We start from the raw sequence: 16891 nt of genomic DNA on the forward strand, positions 1-16891 counted from the left end.
GATAACAATCTAAAAGTTTTTGATGACTTTAATTACAAGGTTATACTTTAGTACAAAAAATGAAAATTCTCATAACCTTAGGAGCTAAGGATTAAATACAGCAGAAATATAATTGAAGCAATGATATATGATAGAGAATTTATAATCCAAGAAAAATGAGATAGGATTATTTAACAAATGAGATTGCTAATGGGTTAATTTGGAGAAAATAAATCAATTTGTAGTAATGTTTTTTGGGTGACTTAAGGTAAGGAAGGGGAAGCCAGTTATATCAGATTTTCTTACAGATCTTATTCAAAGTACACATTCCCTCCACCTATGGATTTTTGTGAGTTCCTCTGGATGGTGTAGTCCCAATGTGCTGCTGCATAACCACCAAACTGATGAAAGTTCTGTGGGGCAGGAAGGGCTTTAGAAGTCACAGGGAGTTTTGTCATGCCATTGACTTAATCAAGTGGCAGCTGGATTAATAAGTTTAGTGTAAAAAATACATTTAAATATAGTTTAGTGTTTAACTGACTCTATAAGGTCAAAGTTCTAAAACAGAATAAATGATATTAAATAACTTTATTTAAGTTCCTATCTTAAAGTAGGCAATGAATCTTAGATTTATAGATTTATGTAACACTTTACCTCCCGTACTATTTTGGGTAACACATCAATGAGACCAAATGTCAACTTATTCCACTTCTGTGTTAATAATAAATTAGTATTCATAATATACAACGCTTCTGAAAAGATGTAAAAATTTTCTTGAAATTCTTTTTTTAAGAAAGGAAACAGTATATATTTAACAGATAAACCATAACGCCCAAGGACACATTCTGAAATTATAAGAATGTGGGGTGACAAGGTGTTTCAGTTAAGGTATATGATGGGGGACAGACACAAAAGAATTTTCTTCTAGAGAGTGGGCCCCTTATAGTGCAGGCTTCCCCCGCTAGGTGAGTGTTCACCTGTATCAGCGTACGAGCTGGTGGTGTTGTGAGAGGCTGTGTTTGGCTTCAGTGGATTTATTTTGAAGACTCTTGCAGTGCACTTGTGCATTTTATGATGGGTGATTTAGGAGGACATCTGCACACACTGACTGACGGCACTGATTGTTCAGCAGTTTTTGACCAAAAATAGCATGACCCCCTGCCCTACCCTCCCTATTCACTCCATCTTGCCCAAGCGTGTTTGTGTGTTTGTTTCCCTGGATGAAAAAGTCCTCAAAGGGAAATGTTTTGCCAATGTGGAAGAGGCGAAACAAAAAATGGCAGAAGCAATAAAAGGCATCACAAAGGACAGGTAAAAACTGTCCTGAGCAATGGAAAAAGGTCTTGATAGGTGTATTGCAGCAAATGGAGAGTACTTTGAAGGTGACTGAAGTTTAAACATACAAGAATAAATACTCATTTTTCTACTTTATTTTTTGTTGTTTATTCTACTACAGCTCTCCCAATTTTCTCCCCTTTTGCCCCTCTTCGCCCAGCTCACTCCTCTCCCACAGTCAATCTCCTGTCCATTCTCCATGTTCCTCAGTCATTCATACATGTTCTTTGGTTAATCCCTTTCCCTTCCTTCCACCATTCACTTCTCCCTTCTCCCCTCCTGCAGCTATCAGTCTATTCCATGTTTCCATGTCTCTGGTTTTATTTTTTTCACTATTTTATTCATTGGATTCCAGTTATAAGTGAGGTCATATGGTATTTGTCTTTAGCCAACTGGCTTATTTCATTTACCATAATATTTTCCAGTTCTATGCATGCTATTACAAAATGTAGAATGTCCTTCTTTCTTTCTGCTTCATAGTATTTTGTCATATAAAAGTACCACAGTTTTTTGATCCACTCATTTACTGATGGATACTTTGGCTGTTTACAACATTTAACTATTGTAAATACTGCTGTTATGAACATGAGGGTGTGTAAGTTCTTTTGAATTGGTATTTCAGGATTCTTAGGGTATATTCCCTGCAGTGGAATTGCTGAGTCATAAGAAAATTCCATTTTCAATTTTTTGAGGAAATTCCATACCATTTTACACAGTGGCTGCACCAGTCTGCATTCTCACCACTGGTATATTTGGGTTCTCTTTTCTCCACATCCTCATCAGCACTTGTTTATTGATTGACTTATTAATGATAGCCATTCTGACTGGTATGAGGTGATATCGCATTGTGGCTTTAATTTGTACCTCTCTGGTGGCTAGTGATGTTGAACATTTTTTCATTTGTCTGTGGTCCATCTGTATGTCCTCCTTGTGGAAGTGTCTATTCACATCATTTGCCCATCTTTTAATTGAGTAAATACACAATCTTTCATGAATAAATTCTGTTTTTGGGGGGGGGTCCCTCCTCGTATTAGTTCTTCACATTGCTAATGATCAAAGCCCTAGTCACTACTACTCTATAATGTGACCAAGCATTTTTATGTCCTGATTCACCATTCTCATTTGCTTGTAAAATTATAATTCTTTTTATAATTGTAGATTTTATTAGTTTAACATGGCATGATAGTAACAAATTATTATTTATACAGACTTTTAAATTTGCTTTTATACACATCTAAATTAGAGTCAATCTTTAATGTTTATAAATCTAGTGCAAAATATTGACATTCTGCTTTCTATATATTTTCAGGTAACTGTTGAGCAGAATAGGTGCTTAGGTAATATAAGTAAGTGTGAGACTCAGGAAAGTGTTTTGACTGTTATTTAATCCTTTTAGAAAAGTTTTATTTTGTATTTAGTTGGTCATTTTTTTTTTTTTTTTTTTTTTGCCTATTAGGTTATTTTGTTTTAAATAACAAGGAAAACCAGAAAACCAGCATGGCCTGGTCTGAGTAGTATAGAAAATAGAGCAGGAGTGGGAGGGGCAGGGGGAGAGATACCTAGCACAAACCATTTGGTCATTGGGGTTTTTGGGTTTTTAAAATAAGCATCTACTTCATTCAGTCCAAAGATATGGAGGACGTATTTACATAGTAATTCCTGTCACTTGCTTAATCATTACAGCTTCTAGTCAAACCTATCTTTTGTTTGTTTGCCTGAAGCAATGTGATTTTTGCAGTCCACAAAATGTAGTATTTGGAACCAAATACAGTGTTTGGTTCCATATTTGATGAATAGAAATAGGCTAGAAAAGGAGCTGAGGCTATTACCACTGTAACATTTCTGAACTTTTAGGAAAGTGTACTTCACATGGGACAAGATCTTGGTTTATAAATTGACAAGGTAGTTGACAACACTGGAAGTATCCCTTTTAGGACAAATGCAGATTTATTTTTAGTGTTTCTAACTAGCTTGAATGGCACCACTTGGAATAACAATATATTGAAAAACCCCTGAGACTTGAGTCATTTTACCTTTGCCTTTGACTTTTTTGACCTCTTCACATTTAATCATGAATTTTTAAACAAACAGCATAATGAATCAAATGTAAAAGCTAGTATAGATTTAAGCTAAATCAGACTTGGGCACTAGGAGATTTCTGTCTATACTCTTTAAAAAATGATGGCCCACTGTCACTTCCCACACTGTTGTCCTTGTCCATGGCTCATTCACACATGCTCTGGGGGGTTGGCTGGGCAGAGGAGGACAAAGGGGGAAAATGGGACAACTGTAATAGAATAACAATGAAAATTTTAAAATGAGAATGATATCTATCATGCATGCCTTAATTTTCTTGGTATTTCATGAAACAGAAATGTCCTCAGCACCTCTGAGACTGACTGAGTTATTTGGTGTTCATCAGCAAAACTCAGTTGGTGTGCATAATATTGGATTTTTAAAGACGTTTAATAAATAGAAATTTGTTTAAAGTATTCATCGTGCAAGAATATTAAATACTGTTGATTTTGTATTTGTAGGACAGTTTTCTTTGAAGACCTAATACTGATGAATTTTTCTGGCAGCTCATATGGTCATGAGCAGCCCGGGATGGGGAGGGCTCCCTTGGTTTTGTTGAATGCAGAAGTCTCTGGCAAGTATTGAAATTGGAATTGATAATTTCCTGAAAGGCAGCATTTATCTATTTTCCTTAATGTGTTACAAAGTACATATTTTTCTACATCAGCTTCTCTGGGGATAACAGTTATAAATGCTTAACGGGACATATGTCTGAGTCTAGAAAAGAAAAATGCACAGATTTAATGAGACTTAAAAAAATAGTGGTTGACATGAGGTACCACCTCACACCAGTCAGAATGGCCATCATAAACAGATCCACAAACAACAGGTGCTGGCGAGGCTGTGGAGAAAAGGGAACCCTAGTACACTGTTGGTGGGAATGCAGACTGGTGTAGCCACTGTGGAAAGCAGTGTGGAATTTCCTCAGAAAGCTGAAAATGGAACTGCCTTTCGATCCAGCGATTCCCCTGCTGGGGCTATACCCTGAGAACACCAAAACGCCAATACAAAAGAACCTATGCACCCCAATGTTCATAGCAGCACAATTTACAACAGCCAAGTGTTGGAAGCAACCTAAATGCCCATCAGTAGATGATTGGATCAAAAAATCATGGTACATATACACAATGGAATACTACGCAGCAGAAAGAAAAAAATAACTACTAAACTTTGCAACAGCATGGATGGAATTGGAGAGCATCATGCTAAGCGAAATAAGCCAGGGGACGAAAGACAAATACCATATGATCTCACCTATAAGCGGAACCTAACCAACAATGCAAAGATGCAAGGAAAATATGACCAGCAACACTGAAAGGAAAAGAAATCAACAGAGACAAGAGGGAATGGGGGGGGGGGCAGGGAAAGGGAAGGGAAGGGGAAGTCAAGGAACATATAGCAAGGTCTCATGGACAAAACCAAAGGGGAAGAGCTGAGGGAGGGAAGGGGGGAGTGGGCAAGGGAAAGAGGTGGGGGGGGAGGCAGAGACAAATGTATTTAAAAAGTAAGTAAATTTAAAAAAATGAAATAAAAAAAATAGTGGTTGAAATAAAACTTGGGGAATAGCAGGGTCACCTAAAACTAAGCATGTTGTTTATTTGAGGCTGAGTTGAAAACTAAAAGAACTGATGTCGATGGTGTTGACAGGACATGTCTGTTGAGACGTCCTATGTGACCTGAAATTATACCTATGGCTTCAAAACTATTCTCACTGGTCATTCTTGGCACAAACTATACATAATTTTAGCACATTGGATAAAAATCCTAATTACTGTTATACAGATAAGAAGGCTTAATTATCCCCCAGAGTTGTTCCCTTCCTACCTCAGAGCTATTGAAAAACACAAATAGGATTTGTACGTTAAAAAATATTTGACAGTTTTTCTGCAAATATGGTTTTATAAAACATAATTATAGTGAAATATACATGGTTTAAGAAGGTTACAACATTTAAGAACACCACAGTAGGGGTAGGGGGCTTATGACTTCTTATTGTGATAAAATACACCTAACAAAAATTCCCATTTTAACTATTTTAAAGTGTACTAGTCGGTGGCATTTGCCACATCCACAGTGTTGTGCATCCACACCACTATCTAGTTCAAAGATATTTTCATCACCCCAAATGGAAACTGCATACCCATTAAGCAGGCACTCTTCATTTCCTCTTGCCCCCAGCCCCTGACAACCACAAACCTATTTTTCATCTCCATGAATTTACCTTTTCTTGATATTTCACATACAGAAAATCACACAATATGTAGTTTACTGTGTCTGACTTCTTTCATGTAGGATAATATTATTTAATGTGTTCATATTGTAGCATGTACTGCTTTTCTTTTTTTATGGATGAAAAATATCCCATTACATAGATATAACACTTTGTTTATCCAACAGTTGATGGACATTTGGGTTATTTTTGGCTACTGTGAATAGTGTTGCTATGAACATTCATGAACAAGCAGTTGTTTGAGTTCTTGTTTTCAATTCTTTTGGGTTTATATCTAGGGGTGAAATTGCTAGCTCATCTGTATTTAACATCTTGAAGAACCGTTACACTATTTTCCATAGTCATTTAACTGTTTTACATTTCCATCAACAATTTATGAGAGTTTCAGTTCCAATACATCCTTACCAATGCTTGTTATTTTTCTTTATTTTTAAAAATTCATTAGAGCCATCCAGTTATCCCAGAAAACTGAATTGTTGAAGGGACTATTCTTTCTCCCACTGAAGGACCTGGAACTATTGTTGAAAATTTGTTGAACATGGATATGTGGGTTTATGGGTTCTGAATTCTCAATTTCACTTAATTGGTCCATATGTCTATCTTATGTCAGTACCACACTCTTTTGATTACCACAGCTTTGCAGTAAGTTTTGAAATCAGAAAGTCTGAGTCACCCAATTTTATTTTTCTTCCTTTTTAAAGATTGTTTTGGCTATTTAAAGTACCCTATAATTCCATATGAATTTTAGAATCATGTTCTCTTTTTTCTGCAAAAGAAGAGAAAAAAAGAAGAAAAAAGTCATTGGGGTTTTGACAGAGATGTATTATGGCTTTGTTGATAAAAATACTGGGAAATGAAGGAGCAGTTTGTCACCTCATGGCCCCTTTTCTCCCTTTGGTAGGTGTGTTTGTTCTCACTGATATTTACTGTAATAGGTTAATTTACCAAAGAATAGTTACTACTTAATAACCAGTATTTTGAAATGTTAGTACTCATTATTTTAACAGTTTTTTAACAATTTAAAAAGACAAAATTTTAATATAATCTTTTAGTATGAAGTAAAACAAAATAAAATTGCAAAAAATCCACACTTCTGATTTATCAAAGAATAAACAAGAAGATGAAAGAATAAAATAAGAGTTCAGAATGAAACCTGTACATGTGCACTCATCTAATTTCCTACAGAGATGTTAGTGCAGTGCAGTGGCATATAAAAAAGAGCACTTTAAAGTTATGTAGCATAAATTGACATGGATTATATAGAGAGAAAATAAAAAATGAAGTACATATTTATACTGTATGCCTTCTAGATTTACTGTTTCTGCATCAAGGTCTAGAGAAATATGATGCAGTTAAAGTTGTGTTGTCATAAAACTGTCACTTTGGGTCTGTTTGGGAATATTTAGAGAGTTAATGATTCAGAATTGGTTTAGGCTCAGAGGCCATTCTTGATTCCCAATAGGCATGTATACCATAGTAATGTGTTTGAGTAATTCTGGAGAACAGGTGAGTTTGATAATAGCCTTTTTGGGAATACCTTTTCAGCTACATATCAGTGAGTTCCTTGAAGGAAAAAGGGGGGAAATGAGTTACAAGCAACATTTGAAGAGAAAAATGGCAAATAATTTTCAAAAACAGATTTAGGATATTATGCCACTGATTTGAGCATTACTGTACTGTATAATTATTTCTCATTTGTCTTTTGTCTTCTCCACCCCCAATCTACTTCATTATAAACTCTATGAAGGCAAGATTAAAAAAATTTTTTTTCTCTGTCACAACTCCAACTTCTAAGATAGTGCTTAGCACATAAAAAATAAAATAAAATAAAACAAATAAACAAATAGAAAAACATTCACTGGATTTTTGTTGCATTAGTCATATGTGCACAACTTCATTGGGATTTTGAGTCAGCCTGGCAGTGGGAATCTTGGCCCTCCGGCTTAGAACCTCCAGACTAGTCAGACCCAGTTTTTTCCAAGTTGGGTAGCAAAGCAGGAATCTTAAACCCATTGCAAAGTAATATGAAATTTGTCTTAATTGCCTGAAGCCTGGCAGGGCAGTGTGGCGGAGATGGACATCAGCCCACTTGATTCTCCAGTGCACCTACCTAATTAGTTTGTAGTTCTTTTGCTAAATCTGGAACCCAATTACAGCTCTGTTCCTATACCCCCTCCTCATAGGTCTTCTTTTCCAGGAGAGTGGCTCTTGTCATCCCGAGTGTCCTACTGATGCTTGTGGACCTGTTCCAAATCACAAGTAACCATTTATGGTGTGATTAAGCAATTCACCTGAATGTAGATTTCAGGCAAATGCTCACCATGAGCTTTACAACTTATTAGAACCCTGGTTAGTGTGGCTCAGTTGGTTGGAGCATCATCCCTAACCGAAAGGTTGCAGGTTTTATACCAGTTCCAGGCACGTGTGATCCCTGGTTCCAACATGCACAAGAGGCAACTGATCCCTGCTTCCCTCTCACACAGATGTTTCTCTCTCTCCCTTCTTCTCTCTCTAAAAGCAATGAAAAAAATGTCCTTAGGTGATGATTAAACAAAGAAACAAATAAAACTTATTAGATGCACTCTGATCATTGCCAGGCTTGGATGGAAACTAGCTAAATAACCCCTTGGGTATTGGTTTCCACTACTGCCCACCCTTCTCAATATTTTAATCAGTGAGGTGCCTTGATCTTAAAAACATATGGATAGATGGCACATCAAGAACTGACTCAATTTAAAAATATGGTGACAGAACTTGATCATTTGTATTTTTTTTAAGTTCTACTAGCTGTTCTAAAGCATAGTAAGGATTGAGAATCATTGCCCCAGGCTTAGGAAGTGTTCTGACCTGAAGCCTTCCCATCTACAAAGATTTAAACCCTCTCCTCTCAGATTACTCCACTAAACCAAGATTCAGGTTCGGTAAATTTGGCCTAATATGTATTTAATTAAACACTGTGTGTCCTGAGGGATGCATGCAGCTGTAGAGGCCAGATTCTCGATTGTAAAGTATGGATGGACCTAGAGGTTATGGGCTCAGTGGTAAATTAATGGAAACTGATCTACAGTGAATTGCTAACTGCCACTGCTCATTCTTTTGCTCCAAGAGAGGCATTCAGAGGTAATTTTCTGAGATTGTAAAATCCTGGCAGTTTTTTACACTCAAAATGACTTCAGTGGATATTTGCATCAGAATCTCCTGGAGTGTTTCAAGGAACATGTATAAAGGACACAGGGACAAAGCCAAAAGAGGGTAGGATCCAGAGTGGACGGTGGGGATGGGAGGAGCAGGGGGAGTGATGGAGGGAAACGGACAAAACTGCACTTGAACAACAATAAAAAAAGGTTTTAAAAAAAATGCATAGTTTTACATCCCATCCCCCAGACTAATGAATCTGAGTAAGGAAAAGTTGGAATAGGGTGTAATTCTAAAAAAGGCAAAAATAGCCCCCAAACATGGAAAACTTGGTTCTTGAAGGAGAAACACATTTTAGTTTTAACATCGTTTTTTGTCCTTCATAGGGTCACTGTCCATAAGAAGACATTTAGAATGTCTGTGGGATTACAGTTTCATGGCAGAGGTTGTAGGCAGAGGGGTGGAAAATAATGAAAAATAGATTGAGAAGCACAGAACTAGGGAAGTCTATTTTTAAAAAATCCTCAAGTCATTCTTAGACATCCTAAAATTGAGATCTACCTAGAGTAGGACATTTGTATGTTAAGCAGCATTACTGTGCAAATGGACATTTTTGTGGTGTTGATAACATTTTCTATAAGACTGCTTTCTGCTCCCCTTCTTTATTGACATATAGGTGAATTAAGATACATCTTTTAAAGCATTTCTTAGAGGACTGTCAATTGTTATGGAAATTTTCACATCTGCATTTTTTTAGAAGTCTTCACACTGATGTTTCTATTATTACTTAAGGGAAAAAATGATACTGGCTTGATTTTTTTGTTATTCATTGTAACATTTTATCGAGAAATAAAATGAAACTTACAGAAAAGTTGGGAAAACAATACAAAGAACTCTGACATATCTACCTTTCAACCAGGTTTACCAGTTGCTAACCTTTCACTATATATAATTCTCTTTCCTTCTCTCTGGAAAATGCCTTTTGAAGGGCTTATAAATAGTACAAAACTTAGAACCCATGGTTATGCTTTGTTTTACTGTTCCTTTACACTCTCGATGTTAAATATGAAATATATGTGTATACAGACCCACTATCATCATGAGAATTATGTGAGAGCAGTGGATTGTTATACAATCAAATGCCCACATCAGTTCACATGTTTGCCAGAGCACTTCCTTTCATGAAGTTATCAAGTTAGTATCGTCACTGTGCTGTATATCAACACAGAAAACTGGACTGCAAATAAATAGTGATTACCAGGCAGATTATGAAGTTTGTTTATTGTTGGTGATGGTGAGAACATTCAGTAGTGACAGCTGCCTGTTTCATTAAAGCTCCTTAGCAAAAATTTTATGATGTATTTCAATCCTAATTTTTTTTATCCCAATAGCTAACATTTATAGACTGAATGTTTCTTTTTAAATATCAAATAATCTCAGTGAAGTTCTGTGGCAGCTTGATGATGAAGCCACAAATGCACAATAAATGCTGAATCAGTTCCCAGCAGTTACACTGTAAAAGGAATCCTAAACTTCATTGTTCTGTTTGGTCCCCAGATGGCTGTTCTTCTTTAGGCTGTTTTCTTGCAGATTTTATTGCAATGGAAAACTAAGAGTGGAGGTGCCACTTCAGTTGACTGGTGATTTGAATCATGTGATTACAAGGTTACAATGAACCCATAACTTTTTGGAGGAAGTATTTTAACCTAATCCCACAAAGTTAGTAATTATGAGCTCATTAAAATGGATCTAGATTTGTGTTTTGTTTCAAAGTGTAAGAGTCACCTTCAAATGTCATGTGATGTGAGAGGTAAAATGGCCTACTGCTTTTCTTGGTGAAGAACACAATCTTTGGAGTCATACTGCCTACACTTGGGTTCTAGATCTACCGTGCTACCCTCTGCCATGGGACATTCACATAATCTTTCACAGCACTAGTTTCCTTATTAGTAAAGCAGTGACAATTATGGTATCTACACTGTGAGTTGAGAAAATTAAAGTACTTATTATATTTAAAGTGTTAGAGCAGTGTCAGACTCCAAGTGTGCATAAAAGTGCTGTGTGTGTTAGTTTTATAAAGATGTGCCCCCTTCTTTTTCAAAATTTTTTTAAATGAATTACTATACAAGCTGCATTTTCTTCATTATATCTTTATATCTAGGTACCTTTTGATGTCCAGTTTTTAACCCTTCAACCAAAGGCATAGAATTTAGCTCACTCTATGTTGTTTTTTTATTTTAATAGTTGATTTTATCTTTTTTAAATTTTTATTTTCATTTTTATTGTCTATTGTATTTTTGCATTACCATTTATCCTCCCTATACCCTATTCTACCTCTGTCCACCCCCTTCCCCCCAAATCACCACACTGTTAGGTTCCCTCTTGAGGTATCCAGGGTCAAGCCAGTCAATATTCCGTTCCTCAATGGTTCTGCTTGATAATGTAAACAACTCTTTCAGAAAAATCTTTCTAAGAAAAAGAAATTGCTCAAATTTTTCTCTGTAGGCTAATATCTGGCCAGATGAAGGAAGGTCTGGGCATAGTCATTTCTATCACTGTGCAAGACAGACATTATGGAGTTCTCGAGTGTAGTGTCCTCATTCCTGAACATTTTTGGACAATGTCCCTCCTCCATCTTGGGCCTACTTCCTGTAGTGTCCCGGAGCTTAGCTTACCGTACATTCCCTGAAGTCAATTATTAAAATTTCAGAAATTTGTGAGTTGGTTGTGAAATAGCTAAAATAATCCTGCATTAAAATCTAAGTATATAAACTTACAACTAAGTGGACTTTATTAAAAACAAAAATAATAAATACTCCAGACTTATCCCTTCCTAATTAGTTCACCACATTTTTTTCTCATTTATGCTCTTGAAGTTATCTATGTGTCTTGTGTTTACGTGGTGGAAATGTCACATAATTGTGAGGTATGTCACATCTTTCCCTAACTATGGGTTTAGCAACATCACATTGGTAGCTTAAAATCAATGGTGAGAGAATTATACCACAGAAACTGAAAACTACTACAAATCAGGGCTGATTTATTGCCTTACTGATTGTTTAGAATTGATAAAATGATGGAATAAATATTAATAATTCAGGCTATATTTGAAAATGTGTCAGTAGCCATGATGGTTTGAACAGCACAAAAATATGATGAAATATTATTATATTAATCAAAAACTGTTGTCTGATTCAGCAAAGATGTTGCTCAGGTCATTGATAAATGAGTAATGTTCTGACATACTTCATTGATTCACTTTCATCTTAGGACTCAGCAAACTTCTTCTGTAAAAGGTTCAATAGTAAATATTTTAAACTTCAGGGGCCATGTAAAGTCTGTGTTGCACATTCTTGAATTTTTTGTTTTGTTTTTCCTGCTGTTTTATTTCTTATGCACCCTTTAAAAAGGTAAAAGTCAGTCTTTGTTCAAAGTTGTATCAAAACAGGCTGGATTTGGCCTGCTGCCTATGCCCATAGTTTGTGACCCCTGGCTCTTGCCCATCAATGTCAATAAAAATATCAACCAAACATCAAGGTCACATTCATTAATTATAGCCATAGATTGCCTGTTGATCCAAGAGTTCAGTAAAAATTATCAGAAGCATTCTGTGAGAATCAATTGGCGATGTGGAGTTTATAGTAATGAGTATTCTGTATTTAATTAATATTTATAAATGTAGGCTACACAGCCTTTATATCAGTAACATGTATAATAAATTTATAAATATATATTTTTCTATACATCTATCTATTGCTCCATTGGTTCTTCCATCCATCTGTCCACCCACCTACACATCTAGACATATAGATCTTCAGCTCCCTCTGTTGTTGAACATTCTCAACAGACCCCTGTGACCCACCCTGTTTTTGTGGAGATTACCATCAACATTCTGCACTTTATAAACTGGGTTCTCTGGACATAATGGGTCAGCCCCACCATACCTGTTAGTCTTGCCTTAGACCCCTCTCTCTGCAGTGCAGCTCCAATTCCCATTAAGCCACAGGCTGGTAAGTCCATTCTTTATCCTCAGCAACAGTGATATGCTCTCCCTGCAACCACCCCTCTGGACTGAGCCTGAATCTCCATTCAGAATTTAAACAGGAAGTGAGAGCAAGAGATCCTCTCTAGCCTTTGTGGTGCCCCCTCTCTTTTTTTCTTAAAAGAAATTTCTTTAACTTATTAGGGTAACATTACTTACTAAAATTATAAAGGTTTCAGGTATACAATTCTACAATACATGACCTGTATATTGTATTGTGTGTGCACCACCTCAAGTCAAATCTCCTTCCATCGCCATTGTGGGGTCCTCTCATTGTCATCTCAGACTGCTGTAACAGCCGTACTGTAGACTGGGGGGCTAACACAACAAACATTTATTTCTCAGAGTTTTGGAGGCTGAGAAGTCTGACTGAGATCAAGGCTCCAGCAGATTTGGCCCCTGGTGAGGACAGCTTCCTGATTTCCAGATGGCTGTTGTCTTATTCTCTCCTCATGTGTCCCGGAGGGGGAGCTCTGGACTCTTCATCTCCTTATAAGGGTACTAACCCTATCTAGGCAGCTTCACTCTCATGACCTCCCTTGTTACCACCTAATTACCTCTCAAAAGATGCTCTTCCTGAATCCTTCATATTGGGGATTAGGTTTCAACATATGAATTTTGGGGGGAGACACATTCAGTCTATAGCACTTATCTAATGAATCTTTTACTCCTTTGCTTAAAATCCTGTAATCCTCCTGGGTGGCCACAAAATGACTTCCAAATCCTGTAGTGTGATGTACAATATCCTCCACTATGCATTCCTCCAAGTCATTCATGATTTTCCACTCCTAAGGGATTGTTCACTTCCCTAGGCTCATCATTTTTCCATTGCTTTGTACATTGTACTCTTCACTCCCTTTTCTAGCTTGATACATTGCACACTCATCCTTCAAGTGAATTTTGCTAAGTTTGCACGGCTCCTATCCTATATGTAAATTCAACATTTAATAATCAAAGAGTTCTGCAAAAATTTAGAATAAACTTAAGGTATGGATTTCATGATACTTTATTATGGGGTTTTATGATTTATAGTAATTATACTAATAGAAATGATTTAGTGATATTACCAAGTGCTAGGAGGCATGATAAGCATGCAATATATGTTGCCTGGTTTAATTCTCATAGTACCCCTATAACATGAGTCCATCAGTTGTCCATTATTTTACTGGCAGAAAACTGAGGCATAGAGAAGTTCAGTAGCCAGGCCTCATATTTAAATCTTTTTAATCCAAGGTCAGAGTATTACTGATTCATGTTATGTGTAATTCACTACACGTGTGCATAGTAGATGGTATGTAAAAATCTGATGGCCTTTTACTGTTTAACTCAGGGGTCCCCCACCCCCTGGCCATGGACAGATACTGATCTGTGGCCTGTAGGGAACCAGACCATACAGCAGGAGGTGAGTGACAGGAGAGTGAGCAAAGCTTTGCTTGCATTACCACCTGGGCTCTGCTTCCTGTACCCACCCCCATCTGTGGAAAAATTGTCTTCCATGAGACCAGTCCCTGGTGCCAACAAAGATTGGGATCCACTGGACTTAACTGTTACAATATAATCTGCCTTACACTATATTTGTAGTGAAATCACACTGTGCAAGTGCTTAGCTATAAAGCACTGTGTTGATATTAATTCAAGACGAATAATTTTATTTGCTAAAATATGTTAGGGTAAGAGTGCTATATCTTCTGAGGAAACCATTGGCAAATGTATTTAATGAACATTCTATTTTCTGGAATGGACTTTTAAAAATTAAAGGTGAAAAATATGTGATGGAAGAAGAAGTGCATTAATTTATTAAAGGGTGTGAGAAAGAGCATCTACAAACCACACAACAGGGTGATTCTCAGAAACTGCAAAGAAAAGAAAGGTAAAGGTCTTGCGATGTGTTTTGCAAGCCACTGAGTCAGCTCTGACTCCTGGAGACTCCTGGTGACCCAATGAATAAGTGACTTCACAATATCCTGTCCTCAATGGTCTTGCTTAGCTCTTGTAGACTCAAGCTTATGGCTTCTTTTATGAAGTCAATTCATGTCATATTTGGTCTTCCTCTTCCTGCTGACTTCTATTTTTCATAGCATTATTGCCTTTTCCAAAGAACTCTGCCTTTGCATGATGTGCCTGACAAAGGTCAACTTTTTACCTCCAGTGATACTTAGGCTTAGTTTGCTCTCGGACCCACTTAATCATCCTTCTGGTGGCCTAGGGAAATCATAGAGCTCTCCTTCAAAACAATTTCAAATGGATCCATTTATTTCCCTGTCAGACTTGTTAACTGTCCAACTTTCACATCCATACATAATAATTCCCAACATGAGACTGTGGACAACCTTAACCTTGGTTGCTAATGACATATCTTTGCTCTTGGTGATATTTCCCAATTCTTCTATTGCTGCCCTTCCAAGTCTCAACTTTCTCTTGATTCTTGGCTATAATCTTCATTTGAATTGATGATTGAAACAAGTTGAACGAAATCTTTAACACTTTCAATCTCTTCAATGTCTGTGTTAAAGTTTTGTATTGTTTATGTTTTTTGTCTTCTTGATGTTCAGATGCAGTCCTGCTTGGCACTTTCTTCTTTCATTTTATTCAGAAATTGTTTCAAATCATTGCTATATTCTTCCAGTAAGGTGGCATCTACAACATACCATAAGTTATCCCCATTTCTTCCAAGGCCTTACCTTCCAAGGGCATTGCTTTCCTGGACTTTTCTAAGGGCAGAGAAGGAAGATACCCAAGTCAGCAAGTGGATGCAACATATGACGTCAGGTTACAGTTGATCCTGTGATTTCTAGTTCAGAGTGTGGAAGAAAGATGTAGTGTAACTTCTTTCTCCTCTTTCATTCTTTCAGCGCTTCGTCTGTTGAAGGAGGGGGTGGACCCCCACACTCCCGTTTCCTCAGGAGGGTCCCTGCTTCATCTGGTAAGAACTGTGATGACCAATACAAGCATGGGTGACCCCAAGGACAAGGAGACTCAATTATGGAGTCAGAGCTCAGTAGCAAATTGTATATCTGACAGATGATCAGAAAAATGATGTTTCAAATTAACAGTTTTGGATAATGAATTGATATTTATTAATTACTTGCATTATAGTTTACCATAAGTAATCTTTGGCAAATGGAATTAGAGTCTCTGCCCTAAAGAAGATATACTTGTAAAAGAATACTATTCAACAAATAAGTAAGAGAATTTGTATCAATTATAGAATATTAGGTAATCATTCTTCTACATCTATAAGTTGTCTTTATTGCTCCAATAAACTTTATTATACTCTGCTTATGGCCCAGATCATATAAATGTAAATAAAACTTGCCTATATTCCTTTGGAAACAAAACGAGAATATTAAAGTGATAAGGTAGATGGGGAATACCTTATTAATTCTTGATCCAATGCAAATATATTGCATTTTTATTCTGTTAGACATAAGTTGTGAGTCTAAGATGAAGTGGGGAGATGGACCTGAGATACGTATAGGAAAACCTGGTGATGGCTGAAGGATCGTGGGCTCAGTGCCAAGTCTCCTTTTTGGGGGATTACTGACTAAATAAAAACAAATGAAAAATTGCAGGTTGCCAGAGAGACAAAATAACAGGGTTTCAAAATGACTTAAATACTGAAAAAGGCAATTTAGCCATCTAAAATGTCAAGTGTAAGTTGCTCTGCAGTTTGCCCTACCTTTTAGACATTCCACATTGTGAAGCCTCATGCTTTATCAGCACCAAATCACTAATTATATATTCTTAGAACGTTTCTGAGAAAAAGGCAGCATGTGTTTGTGGGGGTTATCAAGGATTAGCTGTGGAAACTGATGGGATTTCCCAGAGTTTTGTTTATTTAACTTAATTATTATTCATTAAGCACCCGATTCTAAAAGTAGATTTCTCTTAGAAGGGCCACAAGAATTTTTATGTTGGAGAGTACTAATTCCCACTGTATGCATTACAGATAAGTATTTGAGAAACAGGTTTTAATATTTTTGGCATATAAAAGTTATAGTTATATCTACACTTTTAACAAATATATCTAAATTTGTCTGTTTACCCTTTATTAAATAATTCATGTATCAAACCGAAGGCAGGTGTCAGGTACA

General features: G+C 36.6%; 1 protein-coding gene across 2 annotated transcripts in view; it reads left to right on the forward strand.

The window, feature by feature from the left end:
- Positions 1 to 16891, forward strand: part of MYO16 (myosin XVI) — a 590664-nt gene that overhangs the window by 178274 nt on the left and 395499 nt on the right. For both annotated transcript variants that reach the window (XM_054574388.1, XM_054574387.1), the window contains exon 3: positions 15650 to 15720. In XM_054574388.1, coding sequence (XP_054430363.1) covers positions 15650 to 15720 — 71 coding nt within the window. The remainder of the gene's footprint in view (positions 1 to 15649; positions 15721 to 16891) is intronic.

This window comes from Pteronotus mesoamericanus, unplaced genomic scaffold, assembly GCF_021234165.1.
Source record: "Pteronotus mesoamericanus isolate MK-2021 breed Mesoamerican mustached bat unplaced genomic scaffold, CSHL_Meso_final contig_26, whole genome shotgun sequence".
Classification (NCBI taxonomy): Eukaryota; Metazoa; Chordata; class Mammalia; order Chiroptera; family Mormoopidae; genus Pteronotus; species Pteronotus mesoamericanus.